This window comes from Cuculus canorus, chromosome 9, assembly GCF_017976375.1.
Source record: "Cuculus canorus isolate bCucCan1 chromosome 9, bCucCan1.pri, whole genome shotgun sequence".
Lineage (NCBI taxonomy): Eukaryota > Metazoa > Chordata > Aves > Cuculiformes > Cuculidae > Cuculus > Cuculus canorus.
Genome location: NC_071409.1, coordinates 21,466,082 through 21,487,259, shown reverse-complemented (window position 1 = coordinate 21,487,259; position 21,178 = coordinate 21,466,082). Strand labels below are relative to the sequence as shown.

Below are 21,178 nucleotides of genomic sequence, written 5' to 3'. Positions count from 1 at the left end.
GAGGGTAGTTTTGATGTCAGCTAAAATATTTGAAATATCATTAATAATAGCTTATCTGTAACCCACGCTGCTCTTCGCAGCATGTGAGGAAAGGAGGGGAGATGCTATTTTGAATAGAGGTTTAGAGTGGGTTTTTACCAGATGACAAAACTGAAAGGGAAGAAGGGAAGTAATTAGCTTTATTTTTGTAAAGGGGTGGATTGGTATTTGTACAGCTGATGTGATATTTTCAATCTACTTTTTGTCATAAAAAGCAGGAACTCGCTCACAGAGATGTGGTAGAGACCATCCACCTGTTCAGTATTTGCCTTTGTAAGGGTTTCAGTCAGGGATTTAGCCATAATCCATTAACTTAGTGGGGGCTACTATTGCTCATGTAGGTATTCTTTAGCAATGTAACCAATTGACTTGTTTGCATATTCCTTTTTTTGGATGAATATTCAGCTGGGGCTTTACTGGTTGGTTTTGATTTGGTTTTCAAAAACATCTCCGAAACATCTTCCTTGATTAGCGTGCAAAAGCATCTTTTGTCGTGCTTCCTTTCTGGGTCACAGTTCATCGATTAGCAGATAAGTGTGTTTTCTGTCTCGTGGTCCAGAGACTGAAACCCACCAGATTTCCTTCTTTATCTTACAGTGAATCTCTGCAGATGGAAAAATGCTTTTTTGTAGTTAATTTTCTTATTTGTGACCTCAAATTTTGCTTTTCGTTCATACTTCTCTTGCTAATGTCCTATCCTGATTATTCTTTGGTTTGACATTGCTACTTTATAGCTAAATTATCTTGAAAGCTGGATACATTTAATACTAATTGTGGTGAAATAAAAGCCAAAAAAGGGAAATTCAACATTCTAAATTTGTAATAAAATGCCTTTTAACAGTAATTTGCCTTTTCTGCATGTTTTTAAGGTAGTTAGAGTTGGATTTGGTTTTTGGAATGTTATACTGTAGTTTAAACACAGAAGGAAATATTTCTGGATTTGTTCAGTGTGCACAGACAAAACCTCTCTTTTGCTTGGCTCTTGTTGACTCTGGCATCAGGAATCGAGTCTTAATTCACCTTTCTTAGGGTTGTTACAGAAGCCTCTAAATAGATCTAAAACTAGTCTTTAGGTTTGAAGCTTGTAAACCAGTGGGAAATCTGAATGATTGAGCAACTTATGGATTTATCAGTCAGCGTAGAGCTGAAACTGTGCAGCTGAGCTCCCTGCCTTCAGTTTGTGACCAGTGTGAGTGTCCACAGTTTAAAGAGGAGAGCGAGTGATGATTCCCCTTGAAGAATGCTATTGGCACGCATTTACATTTCCTGCAGTGCTGTTTCAGGGTCCTCTCCTCTGTGTATCTGCATCTCATTCATTAAGAGAATGCCATTTTTTTTTTTTTTTTTTTAAATACTGCTACGCTGACTGATGCAGAATATGCCAGAACACCATAAGCTTCCTCCAATACATAAATCTTTGTTGGTCTCTTCTGATTCTTTTGTGCCAAAACAATAAAATCACAAGAATTACTTCTTGTGTCTTATCCAGGTGTATCCTGGAGTTCATGTGCACTTGCGGTGCCAGCAGTGATTTATTGACCCTGAGCTATCTCCAGATCTTGTTTTAACTTGCATAGGTAATGACTAATATCTATTCCATCATAGATTTTTGGCTTTTTATGTAAGTTCTAAGTTCATTATGAATGTAAATTGTGTATTGGATTTTTCTCATTCTGTGTAAGTGTTGTAAGTGAGGAAGATCCGCTTGACTCTTGTCCAGTTGTTTTTCAATATTCAGACTATTCCTTTTCAAGCTGCCAGGGCTTGCACCTGCCAGGGTATCATACCTCTCAGCTCTTCATCAGCTGTTCTCCACTCACAGTTCTGGCCTATACTTTCTTCTGAAAGGAATGTGTCCCTCTATGTAGTCAGGGAAGTTTAGTCCTAAAAAAGAATTATTATGAGAAATTGCACAGAAGCGAATTTTATTCTATGGTTGATTCTAGCACAGGTCAGACCCTTCACTAAAGACTGCAGTGTAATTGCAGAGTTTTCTGACTCAATGGCTTGCTGGAGAAATGACACCACCACCTTATGGGCTATGTATTTTGTGTCTTACGGTCATGACCAGTTACTGTCAGTGATTTAAATCACTGATAATTTGTTTGGTCATTCTACAGAGAACCCATTACATAACTCTACATAACTCACCCATTACAGACATTTAGTCTGTTGTGTTTGTGTGTAGATTTCTGCTGTTTTCTGGTTGGGGCTGCCATTCTTACTTTTCTGATATTTCTTTCTTTTTCCAGCTGTCCAGCCTGTTTCTGCCCATGCTTAAAGGACTTGAGTCTTTTTTGTCTCACTGACACCAGGCATAACTTTTGTAATGTTTGAAAAGAGGTCTTTGTAAACGGAACAAGCTTTTGCCCAAAATCTTGCCCTCAGGATTAATCTCATTTTATCCTTCCAGCATAGTAATGTAGCCTAGAACATGGCTTTGCAAGCTCACTCTGAAATCCTGCCAGGTTGTACTCATGTGCATTTGCTCTAACAACTGCTTGTTTTCCCTGTTCTTTACTCACAATCAAAACCCAATTAAAACTTTGCCACCGGAGTAATTAGAAGCTGAGTCAGAAATGCTTTATATTCACGTTCATAACTGCTTGTCTTTGCTTATACTGTCTGAATAAAAACGGAGTATCTTTCTTTCCTACACCTCCTTTGTCAACCGCTGTCTGAAGTTTATGCTGTCCTTTGCCTTTTTGATAATCTATTCTAGTATGTCTATGATTAAATTCAGTTTTTATGGTAAACCTTTTGTATAAAAAGCAAGCATTTACATTAGCTGCTGCATCATTTTGCACTGAAGTTTTATAGTCAGGGACTGTACATTCCATTAGCATATTTGTGATTGCTCATGCATTAGGAAAAAAAAATACACCTGTAAAAGTAAACTAATTTGTTTGTAAGCATTTCTGTAGAAGGTGTCACTAAAGTATAGTGCCAGTGCTGAATCTCCTATTTTATGTTATTTGCCTGGGCATTTCAATTGTCTTTACCTAGAAATTTTGACCTTCTAATTACAAGTACTGCTTACATTCTGGGCTTTTTGTAATTTTCTATTATGTTCTCCAGGTTTGCAGTAGAACAGGAAATTGATCTGAAAGAAATCTGGAGAGGTCTCGGAATTACAGAGGTGTTCAGCAGTAGTGCTGACCTCACGGCAATGTCTGGTAAGAGTTCTTGTGGTATCTCTCACTCCATGTGAGGAAGCACTGAAATCACCTAAAGATTCACACCCAGCAAACTCTTCAAAGTAGTTATATGGGGGAAAAAACCCTGCTAGCAGTTTCTTAATCCCTTGAGATTTTTGCATAATGCAAGAGTGGGCTCACTGTAGGAGCAGTTGGGGCAGGGGAGAAGTCCACTGGAGGAGGGTGGGGTGGATTTTTGACCTGGCAAAGTTCAGTCTGAGAATTTCAGAATTGGATCTTAATCGAAACTTAGAGAACTCTCTGTGCAAGAGGCAGATCCACCTTACTGCAATATATGGCTTCAGTGCCTTGATGGCAAATGGGATCCGCACCAGAAGCGGGTTGTCATCTTTTCCCTCCAGAGGCTATTTGTTCACTGCATTAAGAACATTAAGCTGTTGTACCATTAGCCATCTCCCCAGATACCTGCTGTATAGAAGCACCACAGGAAAGCAAGAGTTCCAAGATAAAAGCAATTTAGTCACGAGCGGCTTATCTATTTCAATATGTTGCCAACACTTCATTTTCAGAATTCATAATATCCAATATATTTAGAAATTCAGGTGGAAATGAGTTATTTATGTTTTCACTACCTCCTAAAAGGTATTGAAGTGGCACAAAAGGTAGTTGAGGCATCTTTGCCTGAGAAGTTGTTTTGGTTTTGCATAAAAGAAGAGCCAGGCAAGCAGTGTATTTAGCATGGTCTGGCTAGACCTGAATTTTGGCAAATCCAATTGTTCTCTGTTTAGAAGCATATGCCGGTATGAGATTGCCATTGTTCTCGTAATTTATGCTGATATGCAGCTCCCTGTATGTGTTTCTGCTCTGTGGGTTACTGCTTAATCAGCCAGATAGATCCTTACTGATGGGAGATAACCGTTCTTAATTGTCTGTTTCTGGAAGCAATCACACCTGTGTGGCTTATTCATAATACCGGTAAAGAAGGTGAACCTTCCTCTAAAATCTGCTGCAGAAATGTTTGCAATTTTCTTATCTTTTTCATTTTGCTGAGTTTAAAATATTGTTTGTAGTGTATTTTGTAGCTTATTCCATTGTTTTGCTGCTTTCACTTCTCCACTGAAATTGGATAGTTAGCTAATGTGAAAAGAGTCTGAATAAATGAAAAATCCATCTTTTAAAAAATAATATTTTTCTGAAGAAAAACACCTTCAATTTCTCCCTCACCCCCTAAAAAAGTAAATTTTCTAATAACTTTTGGTCTGTGTGTAGAAAACTGTTTACTTGGGGAAAAGTACTAAGGAGAATGGAAAATTCACCAATATATTGGTGACTAATTCTGTGGTCGAGAGGTTAGCAGAAAGATTGGAACTAGCTTGTGTTTTAATCCGTATTACTAATGACTTGTTTGAAGTTTTATGAAGTTGTACTGTAAAATGTACTGTACCGTGCTTTGTATGTCTGAATGAACTCCTGTGCCATTTAAAGACTAACTTCTTTATTAAGTTATTTACAGCAGTGTATGCAGAGAATTAATGAATTCTACTGTAAGATTTTTGCTTTTAACTTAAAAGGCCCTGTGCCCACCAGGTGGTGAAAAGGTCATTGATAAAATAAGGATAAGAAAATGGGGTTTTTTTAACTGATGTCTTTAATAAAAAACCTGCTCTTGCTGCTATGGAGATGAAACTTGAAGTAATTAAAATACAGAATATGTTTCCTGTTTCTAATTTTCCGGATGAAAAATGAGGAGATAGGAAGAAGGGGAAAAAAATTCATGAAGGAAAATGTTGAAAGCTTGCTTTTGGAAATACCTGAATAGTGTGGCAGGTATTGGGGAGGGTGAAGTTAGTTTCATACATCTCACTGCCAGACCTCTGGAATATTTTACACTTTGTGAAGCCTGAAATGCATCTGTTTGAACAAAATGTTTTTCTGGGCACTTTTAATTTTGGAAGATACAAATCATAAAAGGTCTAAGGAGATTTTTGAGAAATTCTGTTACATTTAAGAAGACTCTCTTCCCTCTCTCCTGGTGCTCTCACTTTTAGATTATGGCCAAGGAAAACCTGCAATTTCAACAATGGCCCTAATCCTGTAATCGGATGCAGGCGCAGATTGTTGAGTTCAGTGAAATTCTATGTGGGTTTAATGGCTATAAATCAAATTGCAGGATTGCAGACTTATTTTTCAATATTAGGATTTTTTTTTTTTTTTGCTTTTTGCACTCAGTCTGAAAAATGGAAATAGATAACAGCTTCACCTTCTGAGATGTCTGTATGGTGAGCAACCAAAGAGAATGTATTAATCTGGGTGCACATTTGAAATGTTACTCCTTTGCAGAAATTAAATTATTTGTCAATTAACGCAAGTGAGTAGGGGGACATTCCTATTTGGCTATCTAGTTGCATATATTCTAGCTCTCACTTTCAGTAAAAGACACTGACAGGTTTTACTTCCATCTCTGATTCTATCAGGTGTTCAAAATAATCTTGAAACAGCTTCTGATATTCGGATTTTGTAATTTACACAGCAAGGAAGCTCCAGCTTGCTACTGGAGTATTTTAATCCCAGTTAGGACTTATCCTCGAAATAATTTCAAAACTAAAATTATCCTGCCCTTTCAAATTATACTAATCTTTCTTACTATTGTGTAGTGCCTTAAATGGCAACTGCTTTTAACCCCAAGGTGAGCTGCATTTCAGCAAAGTGATCTTAATGACTTGCTTTCACAATACAAAGTAGTTAGAGGAGCACTAGTCCAGTAAATAGTTGTTCAATGTCTTGACTGAGGCAGGTATAATTCTCCTGGGACATCCTAAAAGCGGCAATAAGCCTGCATGCTTTTTTAAAAGGAGACTTGCAGAGCAACCAGTTGGCAGCTATGAGTAGGAGTTTGCAAGCATATGAAGTATAATGACAAATTACATGTGATGCTAGCCGAGTCATGTACATTAGAAGTAAGCCTCAGATTACTCCCCCACGTTAATGGGTATCTAGGTGAGGGGCCTGCAGGAAACTTCAACTTTGATACCAAATCTCCATGGGACTTTTCCAAGATGCAACAATCAAATCATGTTGGTTAGTATGAAAATCCAAATTCAGAGAAACTACTAGAGAAAAATGACATGCTAGTAGATACTCAGGTAAGCCCTACCTTATCCACGCTGAAAGCTGTAAAGGGAAGATGTGTAATAGTGACAAGATATGTGTAAGATTGAAGTATTGCATTCAGTGACTTGACAATCATAAAACAGAGCAAAGAGAAGAGTGCCTGAATGCAAGGTAACAACGCTGTGCTTCCATATGGAAAATAGATTCATTCACTTCAGGGAGAGGTGAATGAGGGAAGTGTGATACTGGCAATATAAAGAGTCTAGAGAAAGTAAATTGGCATGTGGAATTGCTCTTTCACCATCCAAGGACAAAGATATCCAATGAAGTGAAAGGCAGCAAATTGAAGCCAAATAGAAAGCATTTCTCTTATGGAAAACTTAACCACAGAGATACTTGCTGGGTGTTTCTTGAGGTCACGAGATCGATAGGATTTAAAAAACAAAATGCTTCAGAGATATCAAACCTATCTGTACTACAGTGAATATTATCATTGCATATATTCTGTGGATTAGAAACTTGGTTTAGGATGTAAGGCACATGCTGAGTGAGAGGATCTTTTTCTTTTCTAGGTTGTGCTGTAGTTTTCATCTGTAAGGCTTCTTGTATCTTGTACTGAAGCACCAATAATGCTATAGCTGGAGCAGTGTGCTAGACTAACTGGGCATACTGGTCTCATCTACAGTGGCACTTGTATTCCTGTCACAAAATACTCGGTTTTTTAATACTCAGATCCTGAATACATTTACAAGTAGGCTTACTATTATACCTGATGGTAAATGTTAGTAACGCTTATGCTGTCTGAATTAAGGTCTATAAGCTCATCAAATGGAGAGCAATCTTCTGAGATGCTAAGTGTTCTGATCAGAAACATACCTCAGCGTACCATAAGCACCACCACACTAGGCAGGTATAATAAGTGTATCTCTAATCCTTGTTATATTTTTGTGATGAAACTGTGTCAAGCAGGTTAAATGGTGTTGTATGTCTTGCTTCCTATAAGGTGCTGAGTGTTCAATAGGTCTGATCATTTTGCCACTAAAGAAAAGCAATGGAACATTCACTGACTTAAGTTGAAGTAGTCTTGGACCGAAATTTAAATACAGGCAAAGAAGAATGGAAAACAAATAAGACTGGAAAACCCTAGTTCCATGATGGGTTTTGCACTAGATATTTATCTTTGGCTTCTTTTAAATATGATGTCAAGAAGAAAGAAAACGCCAAGTTTTCCTGGAGGAAGTCTGTACCGCACTTAATGAGGAAATAAAATTATTTATTTGTAAATATTTGGCATATGATATCATAATCCTTTTTCCTAATGGTTGCATTTAAAATCTTGCACTCCAAGACTATCTTTTACTCTGGTATACTGGTGCTTTAGCCAGTGCCAAGCAATTTTAATACTTGTAGTGTAGGAGAGCACTACAAATTTAAGTGAAGTAAATGGTGCTGTTAAAGGTATTGGCAGAAGGTGTTTTAATGCAGCTGCTATGCACAAAGGCTGTTACCCTTCCCTGCTTGTTACAGAAGGTGGATAATATTGTTGGTTTTTTTGACAGTGTTTGGGGTTCTCTTTAAATACTTCAATCAATATTGCTGTTGAGCCACTTGAAGTATGTTTCTTTTTCTTCTCCAGATAACAAAGAACTTTACCTTGCAAAGGCATTTCACAAGGCATTTCTAGAAGTTAATGAGGAAGGATCAGAAGCTGCTGCTGCCTCAGGTACCTGACTGAAAAGCAGAATTAAATCAAATGTCTGGTTATTCTGCATTAATTATTTTTTTTAAAAAAAACTACTTGCTGTACAGCCAGGAAAGCTAAACAGCTTGTAGCATGGAGACACAGCATAGCAAGTACACTGCTTTTTGGAAGAGAATTCTGGAAATGAAAAGTGTTAGTGTTTTTTTAAAATATATAGTGCTAAAAAGGATTTTTGAGCATTTTGTGGAAAACCTTATTTTGCTTCTGATTGTCTGAAGGGTACTACAGTTTGTTTTCTTTATGGAACTTAATCATTTGTAATTTTTGATCTGCTCATTGAGATGTTCAGAGACATTCGATCCAGAATTGTTAGAAGTTGAGAGTTGTTGCAATTGCATTTTAATAAGCTTATATACAGAGGTGCAAGGTGAGAAGTTATAAATGCAAAACTATTGCTGGCTCTTATTAATGCCAGGAGACCAGATGGTTGTTTTACTCCGCTATCACCTGCTTTTCCTGAAAATAAGTTACATTAATGGCCAATATGTATCTTTAGGTGATGCCTAATTACCTTTAATTTTACCAGGTTTTGAGGTAAAAGGAATACCTTCCCTGGTCATGAATATCCGTAACTGGGTTGACTTGTAACGTTAATATAGGCAGAGATTACTGCATGCACGAGTCTTTATTAACAGTGCAGTGAAAGTAAATGAAACACCAGGAAATATTAATGTCCTGGGGAAATCCGTGCTGATACAAATAAAAATAAAAACCAGTCAAATTCTGCCTGATTCCCAGATAATTTTACTTTCAGCCTCTGCATTATTTAAAGAGTCAAGCTAAAAGCTGCAAGATCAGCCCATTTAGTTGTTGAATATTCCATAGTTATTAAGGGTTGCCTTTTACTATCAACTGCAGGCTTGGAGCTGTTTAAAATGGGTCAGCAGTGCTGTCTAACTTAATGCGTTTTCTTTTTGCAAGTGAGCGGGAGTCATAACTCCTCTTAAGACTACAGATCTTAAAACTTATAAACCGCTCCCTCAGCCTGGGAGATTGTCACTCTCCATTGTTAATCATTCTTAAAGCAGAAATAAGCCTGCAATTACTCCATAGGTCTCCTTCACTTTCAGTTAGATTTTTCATGCTATTTCTTGGTGACGGTGTTGGAAGTGTGGGACTTCAGCGTCTGCTCATGAGCTTCACAAGTATCTTTGAAGAGCAGGAGAATGTACAGTGATATTTAACAAGTTGTCTGTGTTCTTTTTCCTTCAGGGATGATTGCCATTAGCAGAATGGCTGTGCTGTATCCCCAAGTTATAGTTGATCATCCCTTTTTCTTTCTGGTCAGAAATAGAAGAACAGGTGAGAACATTGCAGACTCCTCCACATTTTTCACAGAATGTTGGTATACGAAATTGCATGTTTTGATCAATGAGCTGGCATTGTGATTTTTCCTTAATTTTTCTTAAAATACCTAATTTTGAAAGACTCGAGCTTTTTATGTCCCCTTAATGTTTCTCCAAGTAGGACAGCAAAATCTGACATAATTCTGAAAAATGTTCGTAATTACGTGATTAAAAACCCTGGGGAAGGAAAATTCACTATTTTTCTTCAGAGAACACAGTGTTACTGCCCTGAATATCCATAATCATTACTTTCCATAAGAGTTTGGCTGTAGTATGGCCAGTGAGATATGTTCCTGGTAGCAAATGATTTGCATAATGGACAGATATTACAGCTATGAATAATTCTGTTGTGCTCTTGAAGTGTTCTGTGGCAGGCAAAGGATGAGAACAGCACTAGCAAAATGGGCAATGATTAATTAATTCCTTAGTTTCATATTTCTAATTTATGATGTGAATGTGACAAAACCTTACTGTGCACTCACAGATTATTGTATGGGTCTGTGTGTTGTGGTATCTTACATGTTCTACAAGCAAACTCTGGTAGGTTCAGTTTGATGGGAGTTTTTTATTGTATTTGAGGTGTTGATACTATCGTAGCTATCAGTGTTTATTAAACCATTCAGAGAGCAGTAATGCTTACTGTCTAGCTGGGTAGAGTCACTTGTGTGCAAGGTGTGATACCAACTCAGGGGTTTTTTTTTACCAAAACTAAGTCAAGTATCCTTACTGTTATAGACATATAGTTAGGCAAACATTTATCTAGAGGATGTTATCTGCCCTTTTCGCTACTGAATATACAAAAATCTCCCCAAAAAGAAGAGTTTAAAATAGAACAGCATAGTGGTTGGTAGTTTTGGGGCCGTTTTTAATGTTACACAGGCTTTGTTGCAAATAGAAAGAGGAATTGACAACAACAATAGTTAAAGCCTGAAAGATTGATACTGATCTCAAAATCTAAGGCTCAAAATCTTTTAAAAAAACCTCTATGATGGTTAGTTACCCTTCTTCTCAAAAATAGTGTGTTTATGATTGATAACTATGTTTGAACAGGTTACGTAGAAATGTATAAAATGGGAAAGATTCTGTGAGGCTGTTGATCCATTGCCTTTCATGGCTACTAAGTTCACAGAGTCGTATGTTCCTATAAAAATTGTGCAACACATACCTAGAAGTTATTATCAGTATTTGTCATCTTATAACCTCTCAAGTTTTCCTTTGGGTTCTGACATCTTCCCTTCCTCCCTTTGCACATTTTCCACAGGTATGGTGTTATTCATGGGAAGGGTAATGCACCCTGAAGCAATGAATACAAGTGGCCATGACTTTGAAGAGCTTTAACTGCCACCAGCTACCAAAAAGAGGAGATAAGCACATAAAGTTTGAAGTTAATATATTTGAAGTTTGCTGTGTTTTCCCCCAAGTTATTGTTTAAAATGCACTCAGATCTAACTGTGCAAGTCAGTTTGCAGAGGAAAGCTTATGGTACTGAAGTAATGGTTCTATTTCTGTCATTGTGATTGCTGTGTCCTTAAAATAAAATTGTGTACGTGTCAACAACTGTTTCTTGTTCTAGTGAATTGTAAAGCAAAAAACTGCAAATCCATTATTCATAGTTTTTTACAGTCCAAAGATTGACTTGATCAATGAGACAGGAGCAGAATGTGTGCTGCTCTGAATAATGCAAATGGCAAACCTTGATGATAATTTATAGAGTTGAAGAGCTACATCTGGAAAATGTTATCTCTTCTTTTAAAGTAGCAAACAGACTGCAGTACTCTGTCTCATCAAAGTTAATGGAACAAATTAAGCCTAGTGGATTTTATTCTAAAAGATAACTGTGGTAGACTTCGTGAACTCTCCCACATGTGATTCTAAAATGTTGCTTTTATGAATGCTCCTGCATGTGACTCTGCAATTCACCTTCCATAACTGTTGATGCCAATAAAATTTGACCGCATGAGTATTTGAGACTACTCAGTGTAGAATAGCTATGTATGTGACTGAAGTAAAATAGTTGAATATTAATGTCATTTGTGTGGACATATTTTTCTCCCGCAAAGTAGTTGTTCTCATTTAACCTAAGCTTTGCAGTATCTCACTTCAGGGATCTAGAATGATGTTTCACAAAGTAAAAAAAAAAAAAAAAAAACCCACCTTTAATTTTAAGTGTCTAAAAATGTTTTATTCATAAATAAAAGTATAAAGAACAACATAATCCTTTTTATTCCCCAGCTTTTTGTTGCGAACATACTGACAGGAGAGTGGCACATACCACAAGTAAATATTAGCAGAGGAATCAGTTGCTGTTTCCATTTGCCAGAGGAGAAGTATCAGTTCTCACCAGAGAGGCATATAATTATTTCCTTCCTCGCTGGCAAAATATAAAGAGAAGAGAAGTTATTGAAAAGGTAAGAGAGAATAGGAGAAAAGAAGGGATGAGCTCCTTTGAAACAGATCATAAATACAAACTTTTGATAATAAGTGGGTTTCTTCTCAGTCAAAAGGAGTTTTGTCTTTTGAATTCTATGGTAACAAATGCATATTGGCTGAACTTTAGGTATAGGCTTTTCTGGCATATGTTCACTTCAGAGCAACATATATATTGCTCACAAAGTTATTCATGCAAGGAGAACTTTCAAATTTTGACACGTTCACTTTTTTTTTATATACTGCTGGTGTGAGTCATGCAGGTCAGACAGTGAGGTGATGAATGTTCTCCATGGAGGCTGGCTATGCTCCCTTGGAGAAAGGGCATTTGAACACATTTCTAGCCCTTCCTCCTTGAATTGTTGAGTTTTGTAGCACAGAAGAAAAATGGAGCTCCAAAGTGTATTGCTGTTGTTGGAACCATTAGTGTATTATAGTCTGGACTGGGTGAAAGAATTTTTGTATTAAAATTTAGAAAAGACTAATTTTAGTTCTGTATAGCTAAAAATGTTCTGCTTGGGAGTGGAAAAAGAGGGAGTGCTTCTAAGAAGGAGCAGGGGCTAATTCTACCAAGAAATCCAACTAGCCTCACTGCAGGTATAACCAGTGCCTTTGACATGGGATTACGCAAGGGCTGGTTCTTCATCTTTAAATGATTTTATGAACATCACCTAATGTCTGTAAAAGTGACCTGTACGCTAAGGATCTCTTGTGGTTTTAACCTTATGAGAGCCTGATTTTTAAGCTGTTACATTTTATCAGGCTAATTTTTGAGGTGTTCACTCCAAGTTGGAAAGACATGAGAAAGCACGTGACAACCTTCAATTTTCAGTCCATCAAAAATTCTTCCTGACCAATTTTGTTTTTTCTTTGTGTTAGTTCCTTGCAGCATAGAAGCTTTGTACCAAGAGGAGTGCAGATAGATTTGAACTAAAGTTGTATTATGGAAGGACAGCTGCCAGTCAGAAGTATTTATAGAGGATATCAGACAAGTGCACAGGCTTCCCTAGCAGTTCAACTGAGCATAAGTGTAAGTGGAATGGTGCAGAATAGCATATTCCAAATCTTACTCAAAGAACTGCCTAAATGGGTATATAGGAAAGCCAGCAGAAGCAGAAATGCAAACATTAGTTGCTTCATTTGCTGCTCTCCTAGTGCTTACAGGTGCAAAATAGCCATTTCGTGTTTCTTGAAAATTGGAGACTTCTCTGGTTTTCAACAATATGGATTAATTTATTACAAAATAATGCAAAGGTATTAGTTGTAGACCACAGTAAGAACAGCTCTCAAACAATACTGTATTTCAGTAGTGATAATATCTTAAGTGTTGTTACCAATTTATTGAGGTATATAAATACTATTCTGTTGTGGGTTTTAATTTAGATTTTGTATAATGTTCTTTTCAAAGATGCTGTTGCTTTTTCAAGGCAAAACTAGTGAAATAACTTTATCTTTTTGTTTGGATTCTTTTTTGTAAGGGGAATTTGTCAGCAGTGGCTCATGTGTGAGTTTAGGTGTGTAGTATTGGAAAAAAATTTAAAAATTGTAATTTGTGTTGGAGACTATATCAGAAAATAAATTACTGAAACTTCTATAGTTGTGCTGTGTAAGTGAACCATGACGTGATGCTGTACTTGAGATCCTTCTGTGATGCAAATGGAATTTAAGCATGAGATGCAGTTGCCTAATGCTGTCATCTTCTCTCTTTCTTGCATACATGTACTGGAGTACAGGTGGAACTGTGTTTCAGAGCTGTAGTTGGAAGGAGTCCTTTCCCTACGGATCCTTTTAATAGTAGTGCTGCGTCTGGAGACTGACTTATATAACTATTAAGATCCCTCTGTTACATGATCTTGAGCACCAAACAGTTTTTCTAGATTAGGACTGCATCCAAAAAAAAATTGTCACGTTGTATGAATTACTCTTTTTCTGGCTCTTCCAAACACTGATTTTCCCTATCCTTCCACAAGCCGTATCCATGGCAAAGTAAACTGTTGTATCAGTTTCTCTGAATCGAGTGCATGATATTCCTCAAACAGATAAGACTTTGGTGTTATACCAGAAACAAAACAAAACAAATAGTCAAAGCTTTTGTGGCTAATTTTTTTTTTCAATCATGGACAAAAGAAGAAACCACAAGATGTCACTCTATCCTAAGAAGCTGAGAAGTATTTCTCATTGACAGTGGTCCTATGGGAGTGTTGGAAAGCTGAATATCCTGGGTCTCGAGTGTGTGTGGATCTTGCTAAAATCCATCCACTTTATTTCCCCCCTCCTGCCTTACATACACGGATTGAAGTGATGCATCATTTACCCCCAAAACCCACTGCCAGGGAGAAGGGGAAAGAACCTTAGCAACTCAGATAATACCAGCAAGAAGTGAGCTGACTTCCCTTGTCGTCTACTCTGCATCTGCTGACACAGTTGCTGAGAAATTGTAGGTTAATTTAGCTTATGAAACTGTCTGCAGTCCCCAAGGGGTTTGGATCAAGCTGCAGTAGTTACAGGGGTCCAGACAGAATGAAGAAAGACTCTGCATGCTTACTCAGGACCTTTGTTAATAGGTTCAGTGGCTTGGTTTTGGTTTCCAGCTGGCATTGGTTAAGGGCTGTAAAACAAATTTACACGTGAGAAAGCATTCACCATGCACAAACATAGACGGTACTGTAAAACTCATGAACAACTCTATATATCTGTTACTTCCAACAACCAGGGCTTCTCAAGTGACGTTCTCTTTATATGGGACTGCTCTTAAAACAACATCCACATGAATGCATTTCATTTCATAGCACTAGTTAAAAGCTATTTTAGAAAATTCAGACTCTTTCAAAACACCTTACAAATGCAGTCATCAAACTGTTAATGACTGTGCCTGGAAGTCAGGCAGGTAGTAATTCTTAGATAGATGCAACTTCAAACCAGGCACATGGCAGCTGTTCCCAAAAAAAAACCCCCAAAAACCTATGGTATGCCGCGGTCTTCATGGCATTCTCCACTTTCAGCTGTGCTCAGATAGCCTGAAAGGTTTTTTTTAATGATGTGTTTGCAGCACTGTGTTCTGGAAACTAGTCTGGCAGATAGTGGTCATAAAATTCTAGGTCTACTAGGACTTGACTGAAGAAATAGATGGAAATTGTTCCTGAAGCTGGGGAATTTAGCCCATTGCCCAAGTTGTTATCTTTTCAGCCACTCTGAATCACAATATGAATGATGTGTCTGGTACAACCCATGCTTTACTGGTAACAAATTGTTTTGCTATCTGACTGTCCTAAACACACATCTTTTCTTCCCTGTGGAAGAGTCATCTTTTATACAAACTGAGGGAAACCTACAAAAAATTACTCTATATTAGTGTAGAAGTGCTTTTAAATAAGGGGAAGAAAAGAAATCTGGATTGTGTATAAACCATGTCTTTTGTTGTGCTCGTTAAGGGACTGGAATTAGCCATGGAAAAATCCTGTTTTTTCTTTAAGAATGGTTTGTTTAGATGGGCTTCAACTGCTCCTTCGAGTATTCTAACACTACCGAAAGAGTTTAGGCTCAATCACAGTTCAACATTTCATTCTATTTACACGTAACTGTTAAGGGTCGTGTTTAAAATAAACCAACTTACAGTGCTGGAATGCTTGCAAGTGGTTACTGTATGATGGTATTGCCTGAGCAGAATGAAAGAAATCTGTCAAAATATATGGAACAATTGGAGACATCAAGAAGTCTGTCTTGTCCTGAGACCTGTAAGGATCATGGTATGCGCAACGTCAAATCTCACCAGTAACCAACAGTCTGATACAAAAAGCCTGTTTGTATAAGGCTTTTGTAATTGTCAGTACCCTTTGTAAATGGTATATTCCTAAAGGTAGCAGGCAGAAAGCTGGCATAGTTTGATACAGAAATTAATAACATTTCTCAAGGTTATTACGAGAGAAATACTGGTCTTAAAATTCATTGGCTCTCCTGCGAGATGTTCTCATTGGGTCAGGCTGCAGCTTGGAATGACCAGAATGTAGTGACAGTCTGTTGTTTTCCAGGAACAGGACTGTATAAAACTCTCCTGCCAACTCTGAACCAAGGATGTGTCTTCATCAGCTAAGCTGCTATTAAAGCCCTCAGTGACACCCACAGAGAGGTAAAAGAGGCCAGTCTTAATGTTGCTGCTGCCAGTTTTACATGTGTCTCCATTGATTTTTCTTCTACAGAATTTTCTCCTTGCTCTAAACAAAATGATAATGGAGATATTGTGCTACAGTTTCTAAGTTTGCTTTAGATTTTTTGAACAAATTATTTGCCAGTTGTCAAGCTATTTCAGTACTAGTCTTACTGCTACGTTTTCCTAGGGTGCAAGTTGGAACAGGGTAACCTTGGGTACTTTTAGTTCATTTATTTTCCAATGTCATTCCAAGTGTAGTATGTGTATGCCTATGGAACAAGTGTTATGTATTACCGTGCATGTATTTTCTAGACAGAGCAGGTTGCCAGCAGATTTACCAGCAATGCGCTAAGAAGTAACTGTAAGACAAGTTAATTCAGGCTCTCTTATCCTTGATAACACCTGCTTAAATTATGCTTCCTTCTATGAATGACAAGAGATTATATTTTGATAGTTCCATGACAAGTGACTTCCAAAAAGCACCATAGAAGGCTATTTTCTGAAGGGCCATTAACCATCTGGCAGCCCATTTTCCACCCTTCATTGTAAGTACGATAATCTGAACAGTATTCAAGAAAAAGGCAGATCGAAGGCTTTGCTGTTTCCGCAGAAAATGCATCCAGACAACTCCACAGACAAAGGTTTTCAAGTGGCAAACATGTTTTACATTTATATCTCTCAGTGCTGTATAGCCCTGTTTATTTTTTAGATTTTCTGTACAAAACCTTTTCTTTAAATTGAGCTTGGAGATTATTCGCTTTGCAGGTGTGTTCACATTCAGCACAGACGTGTGGTAGACGCAGTCTCTTAATAAACTAAGTGGGAGGGTCTATGATAGTGTTGTGCTTTTGTGTCTCATGCAATGTAAAGTATGGCAATAATACTGCTGGTGACTTATGCTGCTGTAATACTCTCTAAACCTGCACAGACACAGCTGGTAGGACTCAGTTTTCCTCAACACAGTTGGTAGAGGAGTATAAAGTCAATGTTTTTGCTTCTTTGCTTTTTTACAAAGGCATGCAGTGATAGGACTGGGGCAATGGGTATAAACTGGAGAGGGGCAGATTTAGACTAGAAATAAGGAGGAATTTCTTCACTATGAGAGTGGTGAGGCCCTGGCCCAGGTTGTCCAGGGAAGCTGTGGCTGCCCCATCCCTGGAGGTGTTCCAGGCCAGGGCGGATGGGGCTTGGGCAGCCTGAGCCAGTGGGCCGTGTTCCTGCCCATGGCAGGGGGGGTTGGAAATAGACAATTTTTAGGGTCCCTTCCAACCCAAACTATTCTGTGATTCTGTTGTCTATCTCAGAAGCTTGCAGGTGAAAATTTTGCTTCATATGGGACAAGGCTGTTGTGTGGGAAACTGCTGTTTGACCTGCTTGTCATCCAAGACCTGAGATCCAAAGAGAAATCGTAGCTTTGCCTCTGCTGTGAGGCTGGTATTCCTTCTAGCTTCCCTTCAACCTCTGTGCCTGTGGTCACCAGACAAAGGACCTGATCGGCGTGTGCTACAGTCAGCTGCTCTGCATGCCTGCGCTTCTTTCCCATGGAGGGGAAGATGCAGGATGGTGGTTAGAATAGTACGGGTTTGCATGCAGCTGGAGCACTGCCAGGGCACACGCTGGACTCAGAACTGGTCTCAGGTCTGCCCATTTGGCTGTTGCCCAAGTGACTCATTCCAAAGAAAATAACATTGCTGGAGGAGGGACATTAACCCTCATGCTGTGTGATGGAGAAATAAAGTTGGTCTCATGCCCTTGGGGCAGGAAAGGAAGAATCCTGCTAGTCTGGAAGTGGCTTTTAAACTCTCATGATGTCTTTCTAAAACTGAAAATGGAAACAATATGATACTGTACATTGCTGGTCATAAAATGAGACGGAGACTGGTGTGCAACTACCCACTATGTCCCAAACTACTGTCCAAATCCCTGACTCACTTTGTTGGGCCAAAGCATCAATGGATTTAAGTGGTAGGAAAATCCAGTGAACAATCACAGCATTTAAAAACAAGCCAACAAACATGAAGCATTTGGGAGCAGCAGCTGATATTCCCTCAGACATGTAACACATGAATTCTGTAACCATAAAAAGAGATTTAATTTTGTTTATTTAAACCAGCCTGTGTTTTGCTGTGAGCATTAATCATCTGGTGTCACACAATAGCAGACTATGTGTCACACACTAAATCCCATCTCCTGTGACACTGTTATGAATATTCTGAATGTACTCCACAGCTGTAGAAAGAAGTACTTCATGCCTTGCTAGCTGTAGAGCAAACACAGTCTTGCAGCTTCATTTTGTATTCAGTAGCTCTACAAAACAGCAAAGGCAGCATGCAAAATGAGAAGGAATACTACTGAAGTTCAGCTGCTGATCTTTCATGACTCAACTGCAAAAACTATGAGGTCTGAAAGAGCACATTAAAGTAAAAGTATCAGTAGAAATATTACACTACCTTAATGAAGAGAATTACATCTGGTCACTTAGTTTTTTAGTAAGATTTGTTTGCCTGAAGAAGCAACAACAGCACATCATATTTCCTGCTTCCTCTAGTGCAAGTCAAGGAGAAAAGAAAACTTTTATTTCCCAACTGCTGGAATACAGCAGGAGCTGGCAGAGCAAGACAAAGTGGAGCAGCTGAAAAATGGGTTTAGTTTATGTTTGAGACTGGTTCAGTGGCCTGATGCATCTGTGACTGGAGAACAGAGTGACATAAAGCAGTTTAAGAGCACCTTCATAACCCCTTGTTAGGCCAGCAGTGGACTTGGCCTCTTTCAAGTCCAAAGAGGAGGATGGATCTGAATGATATGTTTTTTAATCTTTTTTCTGCCTTAAAGAAAAGGTGCTGCTTCTGTCACCTCATCCCTGTTAAAGCAAATATGTGAAGGCTGGGGAGGAAGCAAAACTATGAAAAAAATATAGATTTGTTTTCAGAGGGGGTTTTGGATGAAAGAATTAAAAGCAGAGAGATGCACTGGATGAAGTCATTCTATATCAAGCCAGTGGATTGCTTTGACTGGACCCTGATTGAAACTAATCAGCTGGCAGGAAAGACTACTGCATATTGATAGTGCACTCCCTTATCAGTGATTACAAACACATGCTCTGAGAAGTCCCATCAACAGATTTGGTGTCCTACAGTACGAGAACTCAGGCAGAAAGATGGTCTTGTGTAGAGTAAGGGGCAGGGCATCATCCAGCTGGAGATAGCTTATTGTCTTCTTGTCTTTTGAATGTCTATGAGTCAAGAATGCCTTCTCTACTGAAGTCAATAGACCCGATTTATAATAGATACTTATATCTGTGCCTTGTGAATGCAAAATACCTGTTCCTCAGAAATTCCCCATTTGGAGAAGCCAGCACTCACACCTGCTTAGCAGCAGGTAAAAATACTTAGCCAAGGAACAAAGCAACAGAAGATCAGTCCCAAGGTTTCTTCAATATCCCAAGAACAGCTGAAAGGAGAACGTTGGGTAGCCGTCAGGACACATATACAGTGATACAGCAAATGCAGTCTCTGACCTTGACCAGAAACACATTTTCATTAAATTTAATTTCTTTTGGCAGGAGAGGCTAGTTTTTCGCTTTAAATGCAGGAATTGTGGACAGCTACGGTGTGTCTGTCTCCTTCCTGCAAAAGCAGCACTGGAGAGAAACAAGGCTGTTTCTCCTTCCTTGTCACACAAGGCTGCCATTTTTTCAAACTGAAAGCAATTGGGAGCAAATTATTTGGGTTTTCTGACAAAAGCAAAACAAACAAAACACCTTCAATAAAAATAGATGGTTCTCATAATGTTTCTGTCTTCCTTGTGGTCATAGGAGACCCAACTTTCTGTTTTCAGCTGCTAAGTTCTTCATTATCCTTGCAGACAGTGAATAACAAAGATTCATTTGAACTACTTTTTTTTTTGGCAATAAGACTTGGGGAAAGAATAGGGCTAAAAAAATTCTGAGTTGTCAGGAACAAGCTCTGCCTCTAAATACATGTTCATAGCTCTCAGTTCCTTCTTTGGTTGAGACAGGGACAGGTGTCTCTGAATTTTAAACAACTGAATTATGTTTGTCATTTAACTGTATTGCTTTTGCAAGCTCTCCTCTTCTTTCACTCCTTTCTTAGCATATGTAGAGCTGGGTTGTATTTCCCATCTTGGCCCAGCGCTGGAGTAACTTTAACCAAAACTGTAGTTCAGTAAAACATATTGTAAGATTGAAACAAAAGTAGGAATGGATTGATCTTTGAAGAATAGATACGTTTTAAAGCACTTTGTACTGAAGTTCAGTGGTCTTCCATGAAATTTTAATCTGTATAAGAATACTTACACTCTGTCCTCCTTCCTGTCTATGCACATTAGTTATATATATGCATGTGTATGTTAAAATGCACACGTGTACGCACACATACAGACACAAATATGTATACACATACAAATATGCCTATCTGTAAATGTGCGTGTAATGTGCGATTTGCTGCGTAGGTGGAGTTTGGTCTATTTTATATGCGTACATCTAACCATATTTCAGTATATGAATGAAACCAATGTACACGTGGCAGGAAGATACTAGGGAGAAAGGGAGAGAAACGTGCAAAGTATTTCAGACAAGAGGAATGGCTGCCCAGTATAAAAAAAACTGAGAACTGCTGGTATTGATAATAGCAGACTGAATGAGTCAAATATATTATGACTAGTTTTCCCGTTCCATTCTTAAAGAGATTATGCCTATTTATCTTAAATATCTAACACATGACAACTTCGTAAGACCAGTTTAATAGAGGATTGCTCTTGTGACTCCTAAGTATTCCCATATTTGCAAGATCCGAGTTTCAGGAAGGCAGGAGTTTGATGGATTAAATGAAACATTTTTTTCAATATAATTCAAGTAATCAATTCTCAACAAAAAAAAAAAAAAATTAAACATTACTCTTCAGCAGTTGGCAGCAGTTACATAAATAAATACAAAAATTTATGGAAGTACCTTGGCTTGATGGAAGCTAGATAAGAGAATACCAGAGATGCTGCTTCAAATGACGGTGCAAAAGGAAGCATGCAAGACTGGAACAGGAAACTGCTTATCAAAACGAATTCAGAATGATTTTTGTATGATGAAAATTGCCTGATGAAACTTATCTTCAGTAAATTAGGAAGCACTTAATGAATGTTGTATCCCATCAGGAATTATTAATAATTAACATAC

At 38.1% G+C, this 21,178-nt stretch overlaps 1 protein-coding gene across 1 annotated transcript in view; it reads left to right on the top strand.

Moving 5' to 3' along the window:
• The window catches only part of SERPINI1 (serpin family I member 1), a 50,439-nt gene extending 37,004 nt beyond the window's left edge, over positions 1-13,435 (top strand). The window contains exons 6-9 of the mRNA XM_054073921.1: positions 3,118-3,215; positions 7,945-8,031; positions 9,283-9,372; positions 10,678-13,435. Coding sequence (XP_053929896.1) covers positions 3,118-3,215; positions 7,945-8,031; positions 9,283-9,372; positions 10,678-10,754 — 352 coding nt within the window. The 3' untranslated portion in view covers positions 10,755-13,435. The remainder of the gene's footprint in view (positions 1-3,117; positions 3,216-7,944; positions 8,032-9,282; positions 9,373-10,677) is intronic.
• The last annotated feature ends 7,743 nt before the right edge of the window (positions 13,436-21,178 follow it).